The 27,430-nt window shown below is 43.7% G+C and overlaps 1 protein-coding gene across 4 annotated transcripts in view; it reads right to left on the reverse strand.

The window, feature by feature from the left end:
• The window catches only part of NEBL (nebulette), a 1,132,595-nt gene that overhangs the window by 530,605 nt on the left and 574,560 nt on the right, over positions 1-27,430 (reverse strand). For 2 of the 4 annotated variants that reach the window (XM_069648590.1, XM_069648591.1), the window contains exons 4-5: positions 13,641-13,748; positions 4,132-4,242 (exon numbers count right to left, since the gene is read on the reverse strand). The exons of the other annotated variants lie outside the window; for them this stretch is intronic. In XM_069648590.1, the coding sequence (XP_069504691.1) occupies positions 4,132-4,242; positions 13,641-13,748 (219 nt within the window). The remainder of the gene's footprint in view (positions 1-4,131; positions 4,243-13,640; positions 13,749-27,430) is intronic. 4 annotated transcript variants of the gene reach the window in all.

The raw sequence follows: 27,430 nt of genomic DNA on the forward strand, positions 1-27,430 counted from the left end.
TTTTAGATCAGAGGTGCAGAAGTGAAATGAAGCATCGATGTGCAGTGAATTTGGGTCACAGCAGCAGTTAGAATGACAGATAAACACTGTGAAACAAGCAAGGTGATCGGACATCACACTTGATGTGGGTGTGAAACAATGATGTTTTTCACAACTAGTTCATGCAGTGAATGCAAACTAAGCATTTCTTTGCACAATAGAATAGTTGTTCAGGGCAGTCAACACTTAGTACATTCCCTGTGACACTGAAGAACAGGTACTGCTGGTGTCAGGAGACTAATGAAGCAGGGTGCATATATGCATTATGCTTCTGTCATGCAAGTTTGTTAAAGGGGGTCTGATTATCAGACTCCCTTTTTTGAAACAGTTGTTCAAAGTGGCAGATGCAATTGGTTCTGTTTACGACATATCCGTCATTATTGATACAGCAGCACCATTAACAACAAAAACATGTTGTGCTGACAAACGGACGCATTCTAGTTTAATGAGGAATTAGTTGCGCTTAGATGAACCAAAAGATCACTTGAACGTATTAACAAAAAAAAAAAAACAACCATTGATTCTGCCAACGCCTTCAGAGCGGCCAACAAAATCTACAAAGATGCAGTTATTACCCACAAAGCGAAGGTATATAACACTTGCACCAGTAACACCACTTCCAACTCCAAAGAGCTATTCGCCATCCTTAAAGAATTGGAAAACCCAATCCCAGTTACTGCTCCTGCTAATTCTAGTAAGGAATGGTGCACTACCATCCAAAATGCATTAACCTCCAAAATTGAACTACTTCAAAAGAAAATCCTCACAAAAAGAAAGATTCTAGCTGAAATAAATGTCCGTATACCAATCTCAATAAAATTAAAGAAAATGTGAACCCGCAATTTCAATTTACCCCAGTGACCCAAGACATAGTAGCAGACACCATATCAAAATTAAAAGCCTCCAATTTTAAAGGAGATAACTTCCCAGCCCATTTAGTTAAACTCTGCGCTCCCCTCCTCACCCCTATCATCACAAACTTTGTGAATGCCTCAAGTACAGTTGACCCCCATACTGAAAAAAAAATCTCTTGACGCAACAGTACCTACTAACTATCGACCAATAACCACGGCACCCTTCTTGCTCAAGATCATTGGCAAAATAGCATATAACCAAATACAAGCACATCTCGAACAAAATCAGCTCCTTGGAGTCAAACAATCTGGATTCAGGCCCAACCATAGCACAGAAACAGCTCTCCTGGATCTGAAAATCCAGATGGATACCATTAGGGACTCAGGGAAACTCGGCATACTACTGTTGTTGGACTCTTCCACAGCATTTGACTTAGTGGACCATGATACACTTTGTGACGCTCTAGCTAAGGACTTCTGCTTCTGTTAACATGCCACCCTCTTGGTGAAATCATTTCTAGCTGAACGCACGTCTAGAGTAAGCATTCTGCAGGAGGCTGCTCACCCCATATCAGTTCCCATTGGGGTACCACAATGTGCATGCCTCTCACCCATGCCTCTCACCCACCTTTTACAATGTGTACACTAAACTCCTCTTCGGGGCTTTGGATGCCATGGGTGTCATCTATACCAATTTTGCAGATGACACGCAGATCCTCATACCGATCTCAGGGGACTATGTCCAAGATATGATAATCATCAACAAGAAATATGCTATAAACAAAACTTGATGGCTTTCAATAGCCTCTGCCTTAACAATGAGAAAGCTGAGATTCTCATTGTGGGCTCCCAAACCAGAATCAGCGCCCTCCACTCAGACTACGCACTACGACTAAACAAGTCAAAACCTGTGCACTTAGATGCTAATCTAACTCTAACCAGACATGTTAGCGCGCTGTCATCGTCTACATCCTACACCTCTAAATTGATTGTTTTAAGTCACCAATACCTCATGTCCACTAACTGCATTACTCTAGCTAGAGCATTAATACTATGTAAGTTGGACTACTGTAACATACTCTTACTAGGTACATCCAACTCCAACCTACAGAAATTACAACTAATGCAAAATAAAGTGCTACGAGCAGCCTTAGGAATCAAGAAACAGGGACAGAATCTTCTTTAAATCACTATGCATTTCCCACAAATGCCTTACCAATAAAGCTCCCATCCACTTAAACAATTCAATAAGTAAAAAAGAGTCCAACAGAACACTCAGAACCTACAAAAAAATCACACTGCTTGGCTGCACCTTATCTGCACTTGTACTTGTCTCACCTTGCAGAGTCAAGAAATGTCCTCTTTGCCTGCTTTGTAACTTGTAACGTCTGTAACCAAGCTGTAAACCTCCTTGTCTCTTGCGCCCTGCTACCTCAGGGTCCGGTGCGCAAAATAAATAAATAAACAAACAAACTCCGTGCAGTCCCACGCTTTAAAGAATCCAGAGCAGGAGGCAGCAGCTTCACATTCATGGCCCCAAAACTCTGGAATGAGCTTCCACTAAATATCATAAATGAAGGCTCCTTCCATGGTTTCAAAAAACGACTCAAAACCTGGTTATTTAACCAATACTAGCTACACCTTATATATCCACCCTCTGTTGGCTGTATAGGCGCCTCCCCAGAAAAGATAAGTACCATAAACTAAAAGTGAAAAGTGACTATGTAATGCATTAACCTATGTAAGTTTGTACCAGTGCTTTATTGAATTTAATTGTAATACCGTTAATTTTACTGTAAAATGGCTGTTACAACGCCGTGATACCCAAGGGTTCGGGCGTTTAACAAATGCAATAAATAATAATAATAACGGCTTCTAAAATCTCTCATCAGCAATTCCACCATCTCAACAGTTCCTGATTCATTACTTATTTCATTCTGTATAATTCCCTAACATTTGAAACAGTGTTTGACCACCCCTAAAGAAACACCGCTAGACTTGCAATTAAAGTATATTGATGAGATGCTAGACAATGTTTACAAATGAACAACCGGATTGACCCTTTTAAGAGGGAATCAAGCCAAGATGGCGTTGTGGGTCAGCATTGGCTGCAATCGCATACACATTTAGAGCAAAATGAACGCAAGCAGTTTTTAAACCCGTATATTATTTGTTCTCTCAGCCGTGTATGAAATTGACCAACAATGATGCTAAGTTCAATAAATCAGCTTGGAATTCAATGAAGAGCACCCGATTGGCAGAGCTCCTTGGTTTGAGACCATATTGTGAATAAGCAAATTCAACCCTTTAAATCTTACACATCACCTTCAAACTCTGGTTTCCCTCAGGGTAAATCATTGATACCCAATTTTATTTCAGATTTGTGTAAGGTGACTCCCAACTCTGATAAGGGCATGCACTTGCACTTGTATATACACACATACCGATATAATATATGATATGATAGGTTATTTATAACACGCTTAATACTCAGAGGTTTCTAATCGTGGACCCGAGGATCAAACCTGTGGTGATCTGTGTCGTCTTGTTTCCAAGGCGAGCACGTTGCCCCTGAGCATCCTCCCGAGACAAATAACACTAAAAACATGAACATCTCAAGGGAATTAACACGAAATGGAAAAGGTGTGCTTGCCTCAGTGAAATCAGCAAATAGATGAGCCTCAAATGGCTAACGTTCCAATAAGACAGAGGTTCTAGGGGCAGGAGGACACACACACATGGACATCATATTTCTGGCCAATGGGAATGGCTCAACAAAAATATGCTTTTATCATCTGAAGATTCTGGGAAAGATAGTGACACGTTTCCATTCATCAATACAGATCAATGTGGCTTTAATGGATAAAATAGCGTACTTCGATCTCTGCAACAACTTGTCAATTGGATTGACCAATAAGTGTGCAAGGGGCTGAAGTAAATTCAATAAAATTAACTGGAGCCCCTTCTCATGCTTATATCTCCCTAGGGTTAGTTTGAAGCACAAGCTGGCAATTGATCAGTTAACTCAATCAAAAACTCTTTGTACACTTTCACCTGGCCCAAAATATCATGGATACCAGAAACATGTTTATATTTATGACATTTCCTGGATTCTTCTACACAAGTTATTACTCACCTCTCTCCTAAAAGGCTTTTGAGTATGAGCATGCTCTAAAATAATAACATAACAATAATGAATAGATATATTTTAAAAATGATAATTGAATTGTGATCTTACATCACTCTGGTGTTTACTGACTTGCATGGCATGTCTGACATCTGGTGGTTCTTGCATGCAAGAATAACTTGACTTCCCCTTTTCTGCATCATGTTTTTGTTTATAGAGTGCCTAAAGAAATAAGTAAAAATGCATTACGTATAGGTTTTTCTTAAATATTTAACTGAATGCAGCTTTTTGGCCAATGGCCAGTTTGTAGTATGAACAATAAGTAAAACTGAACACCACGAAATTCAGTACAAAGAACAGCAACCACTGTGTTAGAAAATACATACTTCCAGTGATTAGTCGAGGCAAATATGCAGATGAATGAAAACAGTTCAAACAGAATATCCCGTACATGTATATGTATAACTATATACACCTCATTGGCATCTTGTATTAGTGGTTTTCATACTACTGCTTCCGTTATTAATTTGAACAAAATTAGTGGTGTAGGAGGTGCAAAGAAAAAATTGTTATGTTGTTTAGGCAGTTAACACTTAGCATTTGTCAATGTAGCCTTGATAGCAAGAATGAGAACAAGACCCCTTCAGTTATCTGAATCAAGAATCACATTTTAGGGATATTGGGTTAGAGATCACCTGAATGAGTGGATCTGCCACCAAAACTGTCACACTTTGCTAAGTCTAAGGATCCAATCAGACTGTGATCATTTTGAAGATGGGCAACATGTCAAAATATGACTTTCCAAAAATGAAAGTACTGAAAAATGGTGACAGCTCATGTGTTGTGCTGTGGAAATTCTCTGAGCTACTACAGTAGGTGATAGTTGTCATTGTTTGGTTTCTAGTATAAGAGGATGTATGCATTGGTTATGAGGTTTATCATGTGATTTTGCAGCACATGGCACAAAATAGAGAACATGCCTACATAAAAGTAAAATGCACCTGATATGATATGTCATTTATAATGCACTTATACACGTGTTTCTATGCGCAACAAGAAAAGGAAGGGAAGACAGAGGGAGGATGAAACAAATGATATTATTAGGCCTTGTGTCATTTAGATTGTGCAAGTCTGACAACGAGAAAGTGGAAGGGGGTTAAGGGGAAATGCAAGGGAGAGGGAAAAGGGAAAAAGGGAAGCATTGCTCTAAGTAAGTGCAGCCAGGGCACACGGCTCTGGTTAAGTGCAATGAGACATGGGACTGTAGAGGTTACAGCCCCTAAGTGCATAGTAGGCCCAGAGGCAGTGCAGGGGTGACTGATCATGAAAGAGCCTGGTACCAAGTGAGACTCTGAGGGTGGCCAAGCAACTAGTCGGAGCGGCAGACAGGTAGGCCAGGTAGGTCAGCAGAAGGAATACTTTCAGCTGCTTCCAGAACTTCAGGTGGTCTGGCTCAAGCTTGAGAGGAGAGGGGAGACCATTCCTGAGAGAGCACCTGCAGAGGAGAGAGATCTACCCCGCCACTCTCTGCCTGAGCGAAGGGCTCGAGAAGGAATACAAAGTTGGATGTAGTCCGGGCCCCATCCCCGGAAAGCTTTGTGGACAATGCAAATGGTCTTGAACTTGATCCTTGCAACCACCGGGAGCAAGTGGAGAGATCTCAGGGTTGGAGAGATACAGTAGCTGGACTTGAGGCCAAGGATAAGTATGCCAGTCATGTTCTTGATTAGTTGCAGAGGGCGGAAGGTAGCAGAAGGAAGATTGAGAAAGAGGTTGTTGCAGTAGTCCAGCCTAGAGGGAACCAGTGCTCTGGAGACAGTGAGCTTCTGGGGAAAGGTGAGTAAAGGGAAGAGTACCTTTGAGGAGGTGTAGCAGATAGTGTGACTTCTTGAGGAGGTCCGAGATGTGAGGAAAGTGGAGTCAAAGATGACACTAAGATATTTAGCTTTGCAGGAAGGCGAAGGAAGAGGGTCCAAGGAGTGCGGCCAGAATGAGAGTGGGAAAGCGGGAGCAGGGCTCCCAATGAGTATGATCTCCATATTACTGGCATTACAGCAGAGATCATTGGAGGCACACCAATCCTGAATCAGGGATAGACAGTGAGCGAGAGAGGAGAGGAGGCTGAGGGGAGCCTGAAAGAGAGCTGAGTGTCATCCGCATAACACTGAAAGTTAGAGGAGAAGAAAGAGATCAGGTGGGCCAAATGGGCCAAGTAGAGATTGAAGAACCAGGGTGAGAGGATAGGGGATTGAAGAACCAGGGTGAGAGGATAGATCCGTGGGGAACGCCGCAGGTGGAGAGAGAGAAAGAAACCAAGTTGGACCTGAGAGGGACGGTCCAGGAGGAAGGAGGTCAACCACTGCCCAGGTTCTCATGGAGTACATTGATCAGGATGGTGTAGTTGACCATGTCAAAAGAAGAGGAAAGGTTTTAGTGGTGACGTGAATGGCCAGAGCCATGCAGAGCGCCTGGGAGCGTACAGGAGAGGTGGAGACTGCAGCAGAATTGGGCACTTCTTTGCAGATTTTAAAGATTTCAGCCATTTTGTTAGAGCCCGCAGTAACACAGGCTTGAATGTGGGCTCTCTTCTTGGACAGGACAGAAAGTCTGTATTGCCTATGGAGCAAGGGGCAGGCCAGTTTGTCAGAGGATGCACCCGAAAACCTCCACTTCCTCTCAGCCACCTGCAATTGCATTTTATGACGGCAAGGTTGGAGTCATACCAAGAGTTGTACTTGGTGGTAGGCTACAACCGGATTCTCATGACAGGGACAAGGATGTCCAGAGTGTTGGAGATAGAGAGATGCAGATTAGAGAGGGCTGTGTCAGAGTGTGAGTCAGCCGAAGGAGTAGGAGGAGCAGAGAAAGTAGAGGCAAAGACATCCACTGACACACACTTCCTGGGCAGAATGACCGCACAGGTAAGTGCTGGGTGGGCTTTGCCTAAGGGACAGAGAGTTGGTCAGTCCAAGAGAGAGGAGTGGTGAGAGGGTTAGAGAGGAGGATGTCAGAGGAGATGAGAACATCCAAAGTATATCTAGCAGATTGTCTCAGACCAGTGGGCAGAATGGAGAGAGAGAGTGTGTCACAGAGGTTGGGGAAAAGCCCGGAAGAGGGGTTAGAAGCATCCAGGTGGAATTTGAGGTCTCAGCAGAGAAATAGAGAGGTAGAGGCAAGGAGAGAGAGGAGAGGTCAGCCCACTCTTAGAGGAAGTGGCCAACCTGGCCAGGTGGTCTATAGATAGTGGCCACAGTCAGAGAGTGGCCAGGAGAGGTAGAGAGCCTGCAGACCAAGCATTCAAAGGAGGAGTAGGCCTGCATAGGAATGACAGAAGCAGGGAGCCACTCAGGAAAGATCAGAGCTACTCCACCCCTGGGTCAGTTGGTTCTGGGCTCGGAGAGGAGAGTGTCAATACTTGTGTGACATTGCTGGCTGTGAACCATGTCTTGGTGACAGCAAGGACATCCAGGTCAAGGTCTTAGAGGAAGTGACAGATGTTAGAGGAGTGTTTGACAGCAGAGCGAGAGTTGAGAGGAGCGACGTGGAGCAGGTTTCCACATTTGAAAGACTTCCAGGGTGGGGTACAGGGATGAGGTATACCCAGCGGAAGTGGAAGAGAGGCCAGAGAGTGGGCAGAGGTGGAATCAAGGGGTGGCAGAGGAGCCAGAGATTTGCTAGTAAAAGTAGCAGTAGAAGAAAGTAAGTTGATAAGACATGGGAGACGCCTATCAAACAGCAGGAGATTGGGCTGAGGGCCCTGGACCAAGACAGTGCCATTCAGATAGACATAATTAATGATCTTGGAGGAGTGGAAGGAGGACAAGCTGGCCTTCCACCGGGTACCACCATTAATGGGAGAAGAAGAGATAGCAGAGAGAGGTGAGACCATATGAAGGGTCCATAGGTCTGGTGATGGAACGACAAAGAGAAATTTGGTGTGGGTCTGTCTGGAGAAAGCACTGATGTAGGTAATGTGATAGGGAGGCCTGAGTTGGAGACCAGGATATCCCTCTTGAACGTCTTCCTTCCAGACTTAGTGAGACGGATAGGATAGGAGATAGAGTAGGAGTCAGAGAAGATGGAAGAAATGGAAAGCACCATAGAGGGTGTGAGGAGGAGACAGGAGGAGGAGGGAGTGAAATAGAAGGAGAGACGCGCAGCCCCACACAGCACATGCTGGAGGCACAACAAAAAAGGGGGGGAGTCATACTAGGGATCACAACAGGGGGATCAGACGGGTGGCACACAACTGTACAACAGTAACCACAGTTGAAGGGGACCTAGAAGTGGGAGAGACTCTAATGGGGCACACATTCACAGAGCAACAGTAACCACAGTTTAAGGGCACGAGAAGTGGTAGAGAACCTAATAGGGCACAGATTCACAGAACAACAGTAAGCACAGTTGAAAGAGAAATAGAAGTGGGAGAGAGCCTAATGGGGCACAATTTCACAGAACAACAGCAAGGAAAGTTGAGGAACAAGACAATGACAGAAAACAGAGAGTACGGCTAACCGCTATGGGGGAGGGACTAAGGTTATGCAAAAGACAGAGTATGTTATGTCAACAGGATTTAAGGAAAAAGTACAAGTGAAGGCTAGGTAGTTTAGTTTGGAGCAGTAGTGGCTGCTCCAGTTCCCCCAGCCCACCCAAACATCCTTACCTTTTCCGTCGCTGATGGTGGATGACTGCATCGCATACTCGCACTCTGCGCCACACCCCTGAGTTGCCTAACACCTGCAGCGACGGCTCCTGAGGTGACAATGCTGGGCACAGTCCTCTATTTAAAGGGACCAACAACATCGCTGCCTTTGCACTTGAATCAGGTTTTAGGATGTTGAGGAGAATCAGTTTGTGGTGACTCCCTATATGTATACCTTCTATGCAGAAGTGGCATAGGTCTGGATTCTGAGAGGTGATGAGCATGCATTAAAGATGTTCTCTGAGCTCTAAGCCTTCACAGTCTTGTGTGACGTAGGACTGCTAGAGACGCTGTCCATCGATGTGAAGGACATTGCGCTACGTCCGTTCTTCTGAACCTTTAGGAGCTGAGGATCGGGCCCTCTGCAGCAAAGCCCATGCAGCCCAAGGGCACAGCGTTGTGCAACTCAAGTGTTTGGCGACTAAGGGGTCAGAACACGGAGTGTGAGCATGCTGCGCAGCCATACCGCAGGCTAAGAAAGGTGTGGGTGGGGTGCACAGCCATTATTGCATCCCAATAAACAGCCTTACCTCGCCCTTAGTTCATTTTCAACACATGTCTTATTCGGCATTGCATCCATGCACCCATTAAGCTACGATCCCCCTAACCCCACCCCAGTAGCCACACTTTTTTGTGTGTTTCTGCAACTGTTTCTCAGCATTTATCTTGCATGTGTCTGCATTTTTTCCTTCTAGGTGAATGTTTTGGCCTATATCACCGTTTATGTGCATTTCTCTTGCATTTTCTGATTTTTTTCCCTCTAGGTGAGTGTTCCTGTGTGTGCTTGCACACACCTTACTATTGTGTCCACTAGGTATTTCTCCTCTTCTCTAGGTCCCCTCTCACTCAGTTGGTTACTACTGGTGTCCTCTAGGCCTTTTTCCTCTCTAGGATGAGCTGAGCCTGGTTGGCTCCCACCGCTGGTTCCACTCACTGCATGTCTGCTGCCCTGGTTTCCTCATCTCTGTCTGTGCTCTGATGCTGCCTTTTGATTCCTCTGCCCCCCCCCCCAGCCCCTCGTGTGCACCTTGTGTGGTGTAGCTCTGGGCAGTGTTACGTTCTCTTCTCCTCTTCTCTCCTTCCCTTTCCCTTTCCTCTATCACACATTCTATGGTGCTCTCAATTTCCCTCATCTTGTAAAACTGCTTCTCTATCTCCTATCCTACTCCTCACAAAGTCTGTAAGTAAGAAGCTCAAGAAGGATACCCCGGTCTCCAATCCAGGTCTTCCCATCGCTGACACCTATGGCAGTGCCTCCCCCAGACAGACTCTCACCCACATCCTCTTTGTCGTTCCATCTCACTACCTATGGACCCTATAAATAGTCACACTTCTCTCTCCTGCTTCCTCTTCTCCCATTAATGGTCCTCTGACCTCCTAGCCATCTACCACCTCTCTGACTCCTCTGTCACCTCCTGCTTCCACCTTTCTGGCTCCTCTGCCACTTCCGATGGGTACTCCGATCTTTTGTACCCCTCCCCAGAAGGCTTTTAAAAGTGGCAACTTGCTCCACGTTGCTCCACATGGCTACTCTCAACTCTCGCTCTGCTGTCAAACACTGCTCTGACATCTGCCACCTCCTTGAACTGCTGAACCTGGATGTTCTCGCTCTAAACAAGACATGTTTCTAGGCCAGCTCTGTAACAAGCTTTGACGCACTCCTCCCTGAGGGCTACAAGATCCTAACCGAGCCCAGGCTCAGCAGGCCAGGAAGTGAAGTGGCCCTGATATTTCTTGAGTGGATTCTTGCTTCCATCATCCCCACTCAGACCTATATCTCTTTTGAATGCCTGGTCTCAAGGCTCTTTATCTCATCTGGCCTCTCTCTGACCTTGGCCACCATCTACAGGCCACCTATCTAGGTCACCCTCTTCCTCTCTGAATGGACTGAACTCACCTCCTCTCTCCTTTCCTCTTCTTCCTCTCAGCTTCTCCTCCTGGGGGATCTCAACATCCACCTGAACTCCCCAGACCCCTTGTTTAGGCTTTTCTGTTACCTATGTGACTCTACCCTCTGGTCTGACACTCTCAGCAGGACACACCTTGTATGTTCTCATCTCTTCAGACATCCCGCTCTCGAATCCTCTTGCTACTCCTCTCTCCTGGACTAACCACTTACTTCTTTATCTCCTTGGCAAAGCCCCACCAAGCACTGCCACCTTCCTTTGCGGTCATTAGACCTATGAAGCGATTGTTAGTGGCTGCCTTTGCTTCCACATTCTCTGCCCCACCTACTCCTGTGGCTTACTCCCACTGCAACGCAGCTCTTTCCAACCTTCACCTTTCTGCAAGTGCAGAGTAGCTGAGCGGATGTGGGGGGCATCGGGCGCACCCTCTGACAAACTGGCCTGCCGCCTGCTCCAAAGGCAGTACAGACTCTCCATCTTCTCTAAGAAGAGGGTTCATTTTCAAGCCTGCATCTCTGCAGCCTCTACCACTGCCAAACGTTTCAAAACCTGCAAGGAGCTTGCCAATCCTACTGCAGTAACTAACTATTCAACGCCCACCCAGGCCCTCTACATGGCTCTGGCTTCTCATTTGATCCCTAAAAACCCAGGACACCCTGTCCACACTCCCCTCTCTTCTCCAATCTCACCCTCTACCTTTCACATGCCCTCCTTGGCTACTCCCTCTCCCCTCCTTCTCTCCTCCCTCTCTCCTGTAACACCCGATGATATATCTAGACAGTTTTGGTCTATGAAAGTCTCATCCATACAAATGACCCCCTGCTCCTCCAGAACCATTAAGGACAACATTGTGTCTCTCACTCCAGCCAGGGCCAATTTCTTTAATCACTCCTTTGCCAGTGGTTCCTTCCCTTCTCTTTTCAAGCACTCCCTTGTGCACTCTCTACTAAAAAAGCCTTCTGCCGACCTTTTAATTCCGGCAAACTATCTCTCGATCTCTATCACCTCTTTCCGGGGCAAACTCCTGGAGAAGTTGGCTATCCCCCAGCTAACCATCCACACTGAATCCGTTGGTTGTCTCTATGACCATCAATCTGGCTTTAGAGCAGCCAGAGTCATATAAGCAGCTCTGCTGTACACCCGTGAAGACCTGCTCTCTAACATTGAATGCAGCTCTCCCTCTGTCCTTATTCTCCTTGACCTATCCTCTGTATTTCACATAGTCAACCATGCTATCCAGATGTATCGTCTCCGCAAGACTATGGTCATCATGGATCAGGCCCTGGCGGGGCTGACCTCCTTCCTCTTGGACCAACCCTCCAAGGTTCAGCTTGGGTCCTTCCTCTTCACCACCTCCCACTCCACATGTGTTTTTTTTCTGGGGCTCTATTCTCTAACCCTGGCTCATAAATGTCTAACTGGCCCCTTTGGGCCGCCCGATCTCTACTTTTTTCTCTAACTTTCAGTGTTATGCGGAAGACACACAGCTCTCTTTTCAGGCTACCCTCAGCTTCCTCCTCCTCCTTGCTCATCCCTGACTGTCTATATGCTATTCAGGCATGCTGCACCTCTAATAATCTCTGCCTTAATGCCAGTTAGACTGTGATCCTTCTCATTGGGACCCATCCTCCATCACTCTGTCCACCCTCCCTGGGACCTCTCCCCTCACCCTCCTGAGAGGCAAACAACTTTGGGGTCATCTTCGACTCCACTCTATCCTTCTCTCCCCACATCACTGATCTTGCCAAGAGGGACATTTTCTGCTGCACCTCCTCAGAGGTGCAGCTGAAAATGGCCCTTTTCTCACCTTCCCCCAGAAGCTTACTGTCTCCAGAGCTCTGGTTCTCTCTAGGCTGGACTACTGCAACAGCCACTTTCTCAATCTGCTAACTCAACACCCATTTGAACCCATCCAGAACAGAACCGTGGGACTTATCCTTGGCTTCAAGCCCAGGACTGCATATCTCTGGCCCAGAAATCCCGCCACTGGCTACCTGTGGCTACAAGAATCAAGTTCAAGAACCTCTGCATCATCCACAAGGCTTTCTGGGACCATGGCCATCACTATATTCAACTATCTCTTCCTAGACAACTTCCTCCTAGAGCCCTCAGATTGTCTGCCCCTAATTCTCTGCAGGTCAGTAATTTCTCCAAGCATGGGGGTAGATCTCGCTCCTCTGCAGGTGCCTCCCTCTGGAATGGCCTCCCTAACTCTCTCCACCTTGAGCCGGATCTCATTCAGTTCTGAAAGCTCCAGAAGAATTTCCTTTCCTCCTCCTCTATCTCACTTCCTCTCCCCTGCTAACCTACCCTTGCTCTTTCATCCATCTGCTGACTGGCTGCTTGGTGTCCTTTGAGTTTTACAAGACACTTGTCCCCTCTTAATTAAATGGCCCCAGGAAAGACACTTTCTGCATTATGAAGCCACTGAACCTGCTATGTTTGAGCCATCACAAAATTGGAAAAAATATCTATGTACCAAGCAGAAAATCTTAAATTCAACAGTTGGCAACTCTCCCCCACTTACACAGCTGCACTACCATCTTGGAGATCACAATAACCACGGTTTCACCATGAAGCACTCTTACAATCATTCATTCACTTTACTTTTTTTGGTAAACGAAACTATACAAGTACATAAAAATAAAACAAATATAATAAAATATTAATGACAATCTTTAAAATAATCATAGCAGCATCATTCTATGTAAACTTTTGCAGCCCAATGTTTTGAGGTACCGGTTAGCCTGTTTGTTGCTCACTAAGTCTTGGGGCAATCGTGATTTAATTTTCAAATGCCATTGCAACAGAGACATCTGGAGTAGCTGGTTGGCCCATTCGAAAATAGCTATTATGAAAGGGAGAACAAGTACTTACTAATAAGAAATACAAATCAGAACAGATGTGCATTAAAATCAAACATGAAACATAATGTCAAGCACTGCTTGGACTGGTTTGTAAGTTTTGTACCTTTTTCCAGGTTATGTCAAAGGTTGTTTTTGTATCCTTACCTCACTTTGAAATTGTGAAACCTCCTTTGCAAAAGCTGTGTCATTCGTGGTTGGCATCTGCTTGTACAGAGAATTCGAAAGATTTTTCTTGGCTTCTTTGTACTTGGCCTAGAAAGAGAATCATTCATACAACATTAAAATCCCTGTGTAGTTATGAGTTCGTGTTGACATCAGAATGAAGATATGATAGAGGGGTTGGAACTTCTGACCTGCAGACTGTGCACAGATTACACGTAGATGTTAGTGCAGGGAGCCTAACTCACCGATGCATATGACCGGTTTGTAAGCGGTCCTGGAAAAATGATCATGGAACACTCAAAAGTTGCCCAGTTTTCATGTGCTACGAGTTCTGAGATCTTTAAGAGTTTTCAGAAGTTGGGGGAAAATGTAGGTGTCAGCTGGCATCTCTTGGAATATCAGAAAAGCAAGAGTTGGAAAGGTCTGAGTAGTTCATCTATGGAAGAGATGTTCACATGAAATATTATGACCTTTCAGCCTTAATAAAATAATTTTAATTAAAAGCACCTTTCCTGGCAAATACTCTGAGTAAACTAAACACAAATTACATTTTTAAGGCAAAGGGAAAGCTATACAAAGCTCTGTAGGTTAAGCTCTAGGGCATAGATCGATGTGCTACCTGCAATTCACGGGTTTAAATAATGATTGTAGAACTGAATTATAAATTGGCGCTTTCAGTAATATCTGTTAATTCTTCTGGATATTAGTTTAATCACTGGAATTAGAAATAAAATGAATACTGTGTTGTGCATGCCTAGATTCATTTTAACCAGGGCGGATGAGTTTTACACACATCTCAGCAGCAGGGACTGTACTATTTCTTCACATGACAACCACGATCTGTTTCAAGAGTGCATTATTCAACCTGAGCTTCACATTTTTACTGCATTATATTTCTCAACATTTCGGATTGTATCTGGCCGAAGAGAAATGAAAGGGTGAACTGATTAAGTGATTTGCACTGCTGGTCTCACCCGTACATCTCGCGAGAGGTACAAGACTCGAGAAAGGAATGCGAGGAAACCACAACCCTATCTTCACAAAATCATCAGTCCAACTGAACACCTGTAATTTTCCACTGTACGGAGGGATGGTAGAAAGCATATTGTATGTAAAGGGAAAACTTGTTAAACACAAAAGGGAGGTGTTAAAGTAACAATGTTAGGACGAAGGAGTGCATGCACTTGGTGCAAGAGTCTATTCTAAGACTGAATAATACTAACCAAGAATTGCTCATTGCTATCAAATGATACAAGTGTGCATCAGTTCACTCCCAGTATCAATCTATTTACAACGCAATTGCTCGTGCAGATGAGTCATCCAGCTGGGATCCATAGCAGACCATAAAGCACACGTCTACCGGTGTAAGATTTCTGATCACACTACCCTTGCTCTAGGTGATGTTTTCAACATGCATTTCTGCCCCCCAGCCAGCGTAATATTTAGATTGAAGTCATTGCAACTCATCAGCCACACTCAATCACCTGGGCTTGAGCCACAACAAGTTTGTTTCTTTTTCTTATATTTCTTAATTTCTCTAACTCTCCCACCGTCTCGCTCTCTCGTTCACACTCTCTCTCGCACAGTCTCTCCTGTGACTCGGATCTGGACTATAGCGTGCAATAGGCTAATCAAAAAGTTATTTCCCGGCTTTTTTCTGATTTTGGTTGATGAATCCCAGCAGTATCCTTGGACCACATTCTCCTTGATATCGGCTCTCCCTCAGGGACTGGGCTTGCTGTAGTAGCCACCTGCTTTTCACTCTTCCTGCTGCTCTCTGTTAACATATCAGCAATCTGGAATAATATGCTACCTCCATCACTAATGGCGTTTATTTGTGAACATTTACATTAGTTTACTACATGTAAGCATCTCTATAATGGCAAAGTTTATCTTTTCCTTTTTATGCACAACTATTTGTAACGGAATTGGCTAACGTTTCATTGCCCTCTCCAACCCCCAATTCCCTTGAGTCCTCCTCGCTTTCTTCTTGGGTTCAGGTGCTGCCTGTAGCCTGTGCTCTCTAGTGATTTGATTGATTGGATTGCCACATGCCGAGGGCTAAATAATGCCAGCCTCCAACTTTGAATCAGCCTTCACCACCTCTGTGGTGCTGGGCAAATAATTCTCTTGATCCATCAGCAGGCTCATAGACTGAGCATGAGTAGAGTTGCATGTTTCCTGCATGTGTTCTGTCCATCATCAATACTTCCTCACATGTAAATGTTATGTTTCCCCTGCTCTACCTCCTATATAGTAGATCTCAGGGTGGGATACAATGGCAGGACTTCCCTGAAGGCGTCACGTATGGGATCACTGCAGCTTCCTGGAGTGGAGGATGGGTGGCACCTGAGGAGTGCCTCCCTATAACAGCTCTGGGGTTAGAACACATAGCAGGTGGTTTGCCAATTCCCCGGTATTTACCCCAAACGCTCTCCCTTACTCCACATAGGAGACTCTGCCACACATGTTGAAATCTGGCCGATGTAATTTGTGGCTGAAACAACTAAATTATCTTAGACATTTGAACTATGAGCTCTACGTTGCTGCAGGTACTTATCGCAAAAGAGTACTGAACTGGGATTGGCAATTATGATCTGTGAAGTACATATAGATCTATGCAGCTGACAATTCTCATCCACCCACCGTAACAATCTACTTCATTTTCAGTGGATAACATATTGTTCTTTCTTTATTTAATTTTCATAGCGCAAAACAAAAGCCCTGAGGCATGAAAGTGCTTAAACAAGACAAACAGAACAACAAAAACAGTTAAACAGTATCATACCACGAAAATAATTATCCACGGTCAATTATCAGTTTAAGATCAGATGACATGTTAGAGAAATGCCAATTTGCCAGAAAGGATGGACGTTTACTAAGGCCACAACCAATAATTATACAATCCCTGGTAGCTTGTGTACACCATTCGTCCAACTTAATTCTACGCAGGACATTAAAATCCAAGCTTCTAACAATTCCTGGTCCTGATCTTTGTTTCAACCAAGCCAAAATCTTGTTCCTAAGGGTATATAAATGTTCAGGCCTCATAGATGATGTAACATTGGTAATAATTTGATTCCTTGGATCCCAGGCCAGCTCTCTCAAAGAATTGGCTGCAATAAATGGCCTCTGAGACTTACTGAGACGTGCAGTTCTAAACAGGCTAGAATTAGGCTTAGTTTAAACACAAGCATCAATACATAATGTGGCCAGTCCTAAAGCAGCATTAGCTGTCGCCTGCCCAACAAGAGCTTGCCCAACCACAACTCCAGGTGCAGTGTGCGTATTCAGGTTGGAATAATGTTGCAACAATATTTAATTCAATTTGTTCAATCTGACTGCTTTTATCTTCAGGCCCAACAGAGTCATGTTCATGATAAAGAATTTGATGGTTCTTATTTGCCACCTCAATACTCAATGGAGGGACGGTTTGACACAGGTTGTCCACCATAACAGGGCATGCCGGGACTCCACATTTAATGGTAGATATGTTTGAAACTGAATGTCCACCAAAACAGGATGCACCAATGTCGCAGCTTCATCCAGTGAGTCCAACCACAAGCCAAAATCATAAAAATGCCTACATTAGAAGAGGTCAGCAGCTATTCGACCTCTCACTGCCATGGCAGTAATGGGCCAAATCTCCCTGTTTAGCAGAATTCTCGATTGTTGCTTCTCTCTCATTAGCCTCAGAAAGACTCGTATTAAACTCATGAAGACGCTTTCTCCTGCGAGCACTAGCATCACTTCCATAACCAAATTCCTATTAGGACTGGGTGACTAACACATGGTGCCCTGTCTTGACACACCATTTCCCACACAAATATATCAATGTGTTACATGCGACACAGCCTTTATTCAACACTCGACATCAGCAATGTTCATCAAAGCGTACTATTTTAGAAAATGATTAGTACATCAAAGCAGGGAAAATGATAAGTGTACTACAAGAGGGTTGGGGAGGGCTCCAAACATAATAACCACACAGCACACTCACCGCACACTCCCTGTACTTCACATGCAAATCTTACTGAAAACACAGCACTACCACCATGCTCAAAAATGTAAATGGTGCAGTGTACCTTCCTCTGGGCAAGAAGCATAAACTTCGTAAACTTGGACTATAAAGCTTTCCGACAGCTGAGTCTGCACTTGTTTCTAAGACTAAAACATTGGGGATCATTTTGCAGTAGACACTGTGGAAATAGAGACCTAAAAGCAAGGCTTAATGCTTACAGAACAGAGACGTGGCTTTCCATCTCAGTCTTGGAATAGAGTTGTACGCTTGCCTGATATTTTCCTGCAAGCATTAAATCATATGGATTGCTCCGAACGCGGCCTTCCCTTGCTTACAAGGGATGCATTTATGTTTGTTGTATCTCCTGAAATACTGCAATCTCACCAGAGTGGGGTGGACAAGAGCATGCTGTGTTTTCCTATGCAAACAACCTTGCCCAGGTAGTTGTGGGCACCCAAGTGATATTGGCAGTGACAACATAATGCAGGTGCCCAGGCATTTATAAGCAAACAACAGATAGGGAAGAGTATCAGTTGCCTGGCTCACTTTTACTGGGTGGCCCCCGCGCATTACACATCGTCAAGTATTTTCACTGACAAACTTGATTTCGTTTGTATAAAGAATGTGGGTGTAAATACAAATGATCTTTTCTACTCAGGTTTCCTTGAGACATGGTGCAAGGGCAAAGAAGACCAGGTCTGGCGATTATGTGGCTTGGATGTGTGGGATTTATTATAAATATCCAATCATGGCACAACATCCAAGACTCCTTAAAGATAGTGGAATCTGCATTGAAACTTTGGTCAATCTTTGCAAGGGCCATGAAGCGATGAGAATCAATATAAAACTTACGAGGACCCCGTGAAGCACTGTTTCCACATTCTGTCCAAATTTGCGCTCTGACATCAAATCACTACTGAGATCTGTGGATTCCAGCCTTTTCCAAAACTAGGTAGAACCAGAACAAGCAATCGTTTGACCTGGTGGGATAAGCTATATTTAAAAGCCTCAAACATGTTCTGTTCCCGAACGCGGAAAAACAAGATGACCGAAGGATGGTATTAGGAAGAGGTAAGGGGCTACTATTACAAAAGGTACATTAAATCAAAACAGCATTAGTCCAAATTACCCGAACTGCTCCCCTTTGCCATGGTTAGCACCATATGGATACTAGAAGTGCAACATCAGCTACTGGACACATGCACCAGCATCAGGTCACCTTTATATCTGGTCCAGCATCACCTCCGGTAGCTGATATGTTGCTATTCTCCCATGGCAGCCTTCTTTTCCTTCAACAGAATAATTACCACAAATTGGAGACTATTACTGCCACAGATGGCGAATTTTGACTTCTTCGGCAAAGCCCTTTGCACTACCCTGGGAACATCTAATGGGGTGATCAAGGTTCCACAGACACTGGTGAGCTAGATATGGACTTAATTGGCTAACTAAGATATGCTCAACAGATTGCAGAGTGGTCTTGGGATTTTCACTTCCAGAAACACCACAAACGTCCCTGGAAAGTCTACCTCACTAATCTAATATGTCTAAAAAGGGGGTTGTACAAAGTGGGGGATATGTATCAAAGACCCCAAGCTTACTCTGGACACATCTAGTGGTGTGACTAAGGGAGCCAGAGACCTCCATAAGCTACTGGTCAATGAGCCAGAGATGGTATGGGAGGAACTGCTACTTACCTTCACCCTCACTTATCCCACATCTTATGCTACATGATGAATAAAGATATTGCATAACCTCAAGCAGCTAAATGCACACCCTGCCCAACGCAGGCTCTGTTAAATACAGGGGCCAGCCTCCCTGGAACACTGGTCCAGCAGCAGACCAAATTAATAGTGGTATGTGAATGGCAGTATGCATGTCCATACTGACACAAGCAAATAATCCAAGATGTTGGACATGGTTTTGAAAGCCATGGTCTAGGCCCCATGCCAGTGGTCGAAGTGTGGGAAAGGAAGTAGTGGAACTATGATCCCTACTGGCCTGCACCGCTGCCCACAGACCCCATCGCCGCGCCCCCTCCCATGCACAATAGAAACCCCAAAAACACATGTGCCTGCTCTTTAAGGAAACGTCCTGTGCAGTGCACTGAAAGTGCACGTTCCAACCTCTTCCTACACTTTTATTTTTAAAATGAAACCATTCCAGAACGGTTTCTTTTTAAAATAGAAGTATAGGAACGCTAAAACTTAATAAAAAAAAGTAGAGGAGCACCGCTCCCGACCGCTCCACTCACTTCGACCACTGCCCCATGCAGATCTACACATGTGGGAGGAAAGCTGCTTGTCAGTAAAGCAGAGTTTAACTAAGGATGCAAAGGTGCAAGCCCTTTGACACAGACTGGCAGAGGGGAACAGTCGACGGCGTATAAAAGGGATGTCACAGCAAATCAAAGATTTGGGTATTTGGAAAAGCAGGGTGCACCAAGAGTTTGGTGTGAGTTTGTGATTCTGTAAGGAGGTTTGAAATAGAAAGGAAAGAATGGGGCAAGGTGGTGCCAAGAGAGGTGAGTCATCATAGGAGATGGGTACAACTCATCAAGATTTGATAGTTGAAAGTCATCATGAGATGGATGGCAGAAGTCATCAGAATATGGCACGTAGAAGTCATCAGAAGGTGGTTGGTAGAGGTCATCTGGATGTGGTTGGCAGAAGTCATCAGAAAGTGGTTGGTGGAAGTCACTGGGAGGTTGTAGGTGAAAGTCACCGGGAGGTTGTAGAAGAAAGGCATCAGGAGGTGGTTGGTAGACATCACTAGGAGGTGATTGGTTGAAGTAATTCGAGGGTGGTAGGTGAAAGATTTCAGGAGGAGGTTTGGGATCTGGTGGATATACAAGGGCATATCAGTTTGGTAAACATCAAGAAAAGGAAGGAACAAGATAGCAGACTGAGCTCCAGGCAGGGAGTACGGTTTAGGCACAGCCAGAAGGGGTTAAACCCATCACTTTACAAGGGACAATCCAGTGGCAAGTGTCTGGGAGGATCACAACCAGAGGAAAGAAAGTAGAGAGGTTGAGAAGGACAAAACCAGAACCCTACGAGGGGAAAGTAACAATGCCCTCTCAATTTCACCTGTGTGATCTGGGAAAACAAATATGAGTCCTCTCTGTCCGAGAGTCAGGAAGTCAAAGAGAGAGGCTCTGACTTCATCTGTACCTCCTAACTTAGACAAAACATTGATTAGAGGAGCTATTAAGACCAGAGGTGGCCATATCCAGCATCAACAAGAGACCAACAGAGGAAAGCCCAGAGAGATTATCACAGTGACCAAGTGCTGTGGGGATGAAGTGGACAGAACATACAAACTGTACGGAACAGACGAAATGCGCTGAACGGGTGAAGCGGATGGAACTAATGAAGTAGATGGAAAAGACGGAAAATGAATGGAAAGGACGAAACGGATGGAAAGAATGGAATGGTTGAACTGGATAGAATGGATTGAACACTGAAATGCATGGAAGGGATGGAATGCATAGATCGGATGGAATGGATGGAACCGATGAATAGATAGAACGTTTGGAGTGCATGGAAAGGATGGAGTGGATGGAAAGGATGGAGTGGATGGAAAGGATGGAGGGGATGGAAAGGATGGAGTGGATGGAACGGAAGAGGTAGTTGGAACGGACGAAGTGGATGAAACAGATGAAGTGCATGGAACGGATGAAGTAGTTGGAACGAATGAACTAGATGCAATGGATGAAGTGGATGGATCAGATGAAGTGGATGGAACGAGTGGATGGAAAGGATGGAGTGGATGGAATGGAAGAAGTAGTTGGAACGGACAAAGTGGATGAAACAGATGAAGTGCATAGAACGGTCGAAGTGGATGGAACGGTTGAAGTGGATGGAACAAATGAAGTGGATGGAATGGATGAAGTGGATGGAACGGATGAAGTGGATGGAATGGTTGAAGTGGAGGGAATGGTTGAAGTGGATGGAACAAATTAGGTGGATGAAACGGATGAAGTGGATGGAATGGATGAAGTGGATGGAACAGTTGAAGTGGAGGGAACGGTTGAAGTGGATGGAACGGATGAAGTGGATGGAACTGTTGAAGTGGTTGGAACGTAGAAAGTGGATGGAACAGATTAAGTGGATGGAATGGATGAAATGGATCGAAAGACAAAAGGACAGATGAAATGGATAGATGGAGTGGATGGAGTAGATGAGTGGATAGATATGAGTGGATGGAATGGACCGAGTGGATGAAACAAATGGAGTAGATGGAGTGGATGAGGTGGATGGAACGGATGAAGCAGATGGAACGGAGGAAGCGGATGGAACGGATGATGCGGATGGAACAGATGAAGTGGATGGAACTGATGAAGCCGATGCAACGGATGCAGTGATGGAACAGATGTCCTGCTCTCGTGCTTGGTCTCAGGTGCATTACTGACAATCACCATATCACACTACTACGCTTACTCTCCCCTATACACCATCACTCAACTAGAACACAGCCATGCTATGACACATTCAGCCTTGCTATTCTCATACTAACATGACCCCACGTACACCTCAGCTAGCTGAAGCACATACTGACTAGCTTATGTGTCTCCTCAGGCCTAACGCAGCCAGATCTCAGTTTGGGTGTCCACCCTCCAGTATGATCACATTCCAACTGATTTTCTCAGCACCACACCTTCCGCTTTAAGGTAGCTATCATGTAACAACCACACCAGCTGCACACATATCCGGTGCACCCACGGACCATACGACACTCTCTCTCTCTACTGACTTGAACTGTGGTTCCAGAGGGCGTTCAACCTAACAGCGCTTTGAGGTCATACCAACGATACATAAGGCACTATATAAATGCCAAGTAACATAACATAACATGGATGTTGTAGGGAATTTCTTTTCTTCGAATTTGCTAATGCAAAAATTAGTTTGTAATAACTTAACTGTTGAATATTTAAAATAGCAGAACAGGGGTGTTTTTCTCCAATGCTAAGTTTTTTTTCCTCTACAGAATGATTAATGAATGGAACTTGGTCATGGTTTTGCACTTGAAAAACAATTAGGATTTCTTTAGTATCATATGAGAAAAAAACATAAATGATTGATTTTGTATTTATTTTGTGTCACTACATGAACACTTTGGTGGTGATAGTGCCCGGTGTAAATGGCATTTAACATTAATATGAAGTATATTTCATTTTCTTTTACAGATCAAATATGAAAGAAAGAGTCAAACATCTATTAAGGTATTTGGTAAGTATGTTGATAAATATATATGTGTAATACGCATATGTCCACAAACAAATATATATATATATATATATTTTAATGTCTAGCCGTGGCTGTGGTATTAGGCAATTAATAGCAGGAGTGCTTTTATGTGGCCAAGGTGAACAACGGCTGGAGTGCTTTTACCTGTGCATAAACGCCTCTATTAACTGCGGCTACAGGTAAGAAATGGCAATTTTGAGTTCTGAAACTGCATAAAATACATTGCCATAGATTGCGCTCTTTACTTTTGCAGTCTGTGTTCAATTGTATCTATTTTTGTAAGACAAAAGGACCATTTGTGGGATGGAAAGAGGGGGTGGAATAGGGGAGGAAAATACATTAGGATGAAACATATAACAAATGGAATTAAAATAAAATCCAGCACATATATGTTTAGCACATATTTCTGTTTATAATTCTATTAGAAAAATGGGGGTGGGGGAATTGCCTCTTAAACAAATAAACTAAGCATGACAGGTAGCCTGATGTTGGCTCATTATCTGCAGCCATTGCTCAATTGTGGCATCTCCCTGGACTATCCATTAGCAGCATCTTTTAACCATGACTTTCATCATGCTTAGATCGGGGGTCAGTAAAATTGGAGTCAGTGTAGTGGATACCACTGCTGAGGTAGATGGTGCATTTCCAGTTGCCATTGGTGATGCACTGGTTGAGGCAGGTTTTACAGGTGCTGCTGATCTTCGGCTATGCAAGGAACCGGCCCGTGCATCTTTCTTTTGTGGAGTTCATGGGCTTTCCAATAATCATCATCGACGTCGTCCCAATGGACTTGCACCAGATGGTTTATCATTACTGATGTCCCTTGACATTGAGACGGGATATCGGAAGGTCTAATGCATTGCGTTTTGTTGCAAAAGGTGCAGAGTACCTCCCCCACCTCTTTTCTCGAGCAGTGTTCCTTTACATTAAAGCAGCGCCAACTGTCTGCAGTTTTTTTCCATACCAGTTTGCCTCTTCCTTGGTGGTGAAGGGTTCAGAGCCCAAATGATGACATCATCATCACTGCTCCTATTCTCGTGGTCAGACATGTACTCACTGCTCCTATTTCCGTTGTCAGACATGTTGGTATGTCCAACCGGGGAGGAAATATAAAAGAATAAAAATGACAACACAAAAGACAATGCTGCAAAAAATGAAAACGTTTTTAAATAAAAACAATAAACTATACAAAAAAATAGACAAACCAAACAAATCACAAGACAAAGGAAAATAGGAGCAGAGGAAAATTGGGTGAAAAGTATGAAGAGTTTAAAGAGTACAGTGCCAAAAGTGCTTGCAGTTACTCAGAAACCTTTTCACAGGCAAGTACAAAAAGCATTGATTAATGTAAAGTGATTTTTGTGTGGGTCTGGTGATTATTCGCAGCTACAGATTGCCACAGACTTGTATACGTTGGTGTCATCATATGGCATGCGTCTGATTGAATGGTACGTTGATACGTATAGTAGTGACATGTAAGTGCGGAACCGCAGCGTGCGGTTTGATTGGCTGCTTTGTTATGCGCGAAAATGCATAGCTGCGTTGAAGGATGTTGATGTGCTATTGGCTCATTTTGTACATGTGGGTTAATCCCCTTTCCTCAGTCTTTTCAGTATGCAGCCATGTATATATACTTGGCAGACGCGGCTACACAAAAATATATATATATCTACATCTATCTGGGCAGCTGTGTTGTGAATATGTATTTTTTAAATATAGTGACAGTTAGTTTAACATTTTAATAACTATGCATAAGCAGTACACATAGATGTAAGTATTATATAAAAGTCCTTGTCAAATTGCCTTTTGTTTTAATTTGTAGACATAATACAGTGTTTTGCTTAGTGTAATTTTTTGTATTTTTACTATTTCAATATACTACACAATCAAGGAAAAATCTTTAGTTGTAGTGACATTAAGGTGAGGACTTAATGCAACAAAACCCTGGAAATTCAGCTAAAGCCACCTGAGCTTCGCCCCCCGTTGCGCAGACTATGACAACAATGATGACATCACAGATCACATCACTGATGACATCACTAATTATATGTTGTATGAGAACAATTATGACATTACAAATCACGTCACTGATGTCATCACTGGTGACAACACTGATTGCATTGGATATTACTGATTACATCAATAATGGAATTAGATATAACATCATTTATAAGTTATCTCATGAAAACCAGTCTCTAAGCGTGGGACAGGGATTTGAATCTTTATTGTCTGTGTTGTCTTGATTTGAAGACAAACACGTTGCCCCTGAGCTATCCTCCCATCCCATCAATGGTTTTACACTGAAATACGACTCCTGAGCGGTTTTGAAATAAGAAGAGCTAGTGGTGGTTCAGGAGAAATGGAGAAGTTCATGCAATCCAAAAGATATTTAAAAGGCACTAATGCAAAAGGAAATACTTTTCTTTCCCTGATGATCATCTACATAAAAAGAAAAAATGTAACCCTGAAAGTATATGGCCTTCCTGGTGCAATGTTTACTAAAAGGCCTTTTGTGGATAACGTTCACAGAGGTGCACACTTTGCACAGTGCTAGCATATGCATTGTGGGATATTTCAACCCATGTCGATGCATCCTACTACTACACCCCTTTGCCAATGGGGGAAAGAAAACTGCCAAAAATGGAGGCGCGAAACCCTGTGCAACAAAACCCTGGAAATTCAGCTAAAGCCACCTGAGCTTCGCCCCCCGTTGCGCAGACTATGACAACAATGATGACATCACAGATCACATCACTGATGACATCACTAATTATATGTTGTATGAGAACAATTATGACATTACAAATCACGTCACTGATGTCATCACTGGTGACAACACTGATTGCATTGGATATTACTGATTACATCAATAATGGAATTAGATATAACATCATTTATAAGTTATCTCATGAAAACCAGTCTCTAAGCGTGGGACAGGGATTTGAATCTTTATTGTCTGTGTTGTCTTGATTTGAAGACAAAAACGTTGCCCCTGAGCTATCCTCCCATCCCATCAATGGTTTTACACTGAAATACGACTCCTGAGCGGTTTTGAAATAAGAAGAGCTAGTGGTGGTTCAGGAGAAATGGAGAAGTTCATGCAATCCAAAAGATATTTAAAAGGCACTACTGCAAAAGGAAATACTTTTCTTTCCCTGATGATCATCTACATAAAAATAAAAAATGTAACCCTGAAAGTATATGGCCTTCCTGGTGCAATGTTTACTAAAAGGCCTTTTGTGGATAACGTTCACAGAGGTGCACACTTTGCACAGTGCTAGCATATGCATTGTGGGATATTTCAACCCATGTCGATGCATCCTACTACACCCCTTTGCCAATGGGGGAAAGAAAACTGCCAAAAATGGAGGCGCGAAACCCTGTGCATGCTAAATCTGCAAAAAATGTGCATGGTTCAGAAATCACAAAGAGGCTGCACCACCTTGCCACACACGGGCAAAGTTGCTGTCAAAACAAGAACTCCCTGCAGGAGAATGCCAGTGGGTGCTGTTACCTGTCACATGAATCAATGCCACAGAAGTGGGTTAAAATCCGAAAAATGCCTTAAATACAACTTCCTAATCAAAGGCAACCTTCAAAGTGCTGTTTTGGCACTAAATCCAGTCATTTCCCCAGTGAGCTATTGAAATGAAAAGTGAAATCATAGATTCTCCAGTGCAGTCAGAGGAACTGACTGACAGCTGCATCAGAAAACTAGCTGTCAAATCCAGTTTAAACATGTTTCTTTTTCCTGATTAAAATGGCAAAATGCACCCATTTAAAGCATGTTTGTGAATGGCTAATTCTCTTAAATGTCCAAATCCCTTATAAACTGTGCTTATATTTTATATGTGTGAAATGAAAAGACTTTAATTTAAAGGAGCCCAGTCTGGAGTTAATCAACTATTTAATTCTGATCTGACAGCCCAGCCTTGGGAAAGATTCACATTTCAGCTTGGCACTCAATTGCTACGGGACGGCTAATGGCTGCTTAATGGTTCCCGAATATTGACAACAAGGAGGACAATGAGACTTCATTAGACATTCGTCTTGTGGCTGAGCCAAGAACAAAGGACAGGCTCTGCAGGGGAGGGATAGGATGCTTCCCTCTATACCCCACCCTGATCAAAGGGAACTGACAGCTGTTGTTTGTTGAAAGGAGAAAAAGAAAAAAACTCTGAACTTCTTGGTGTTTAAATTTGTATTTGTGATTAAGTTTGAAACTATTTAACTGTGAAACCCGAAGGAGTATACATCTAAAAAATTGGTAGATGTTAACCTAATTTTAGGTCAATGCTTTTAAGACATTGATGAAATCTGTACCACTTAAGGAACCAAAGTTACGAAAAACTCCTTATGGTAGCAGAACTATTAATGTTGCAAACCTAAGATTGTATGTACATGATCCACTGATAAGCACTCAGAAGTGTACCGAATTAGAAATTATTAATCCAAACTGTTATGATTAAAAATGATGAAATCCCATAGAATGAGAAAGATAG

Source organism: Ambystoma mexicanum, chromosome 2q (genome assembly GCF_040938575.1).
Source record: "Ambystoma mexicanum isolate Mex_15411 chromosome 2q, UKY_AmexF1_1, whole genome shotgun sequence".
Lineage (NCBI taxonomy): Eukaryota > Metazoa > Chordata > Amphibia > Caudata > Ambystomatidae > Ambystoma > Ambystoma mexicanum.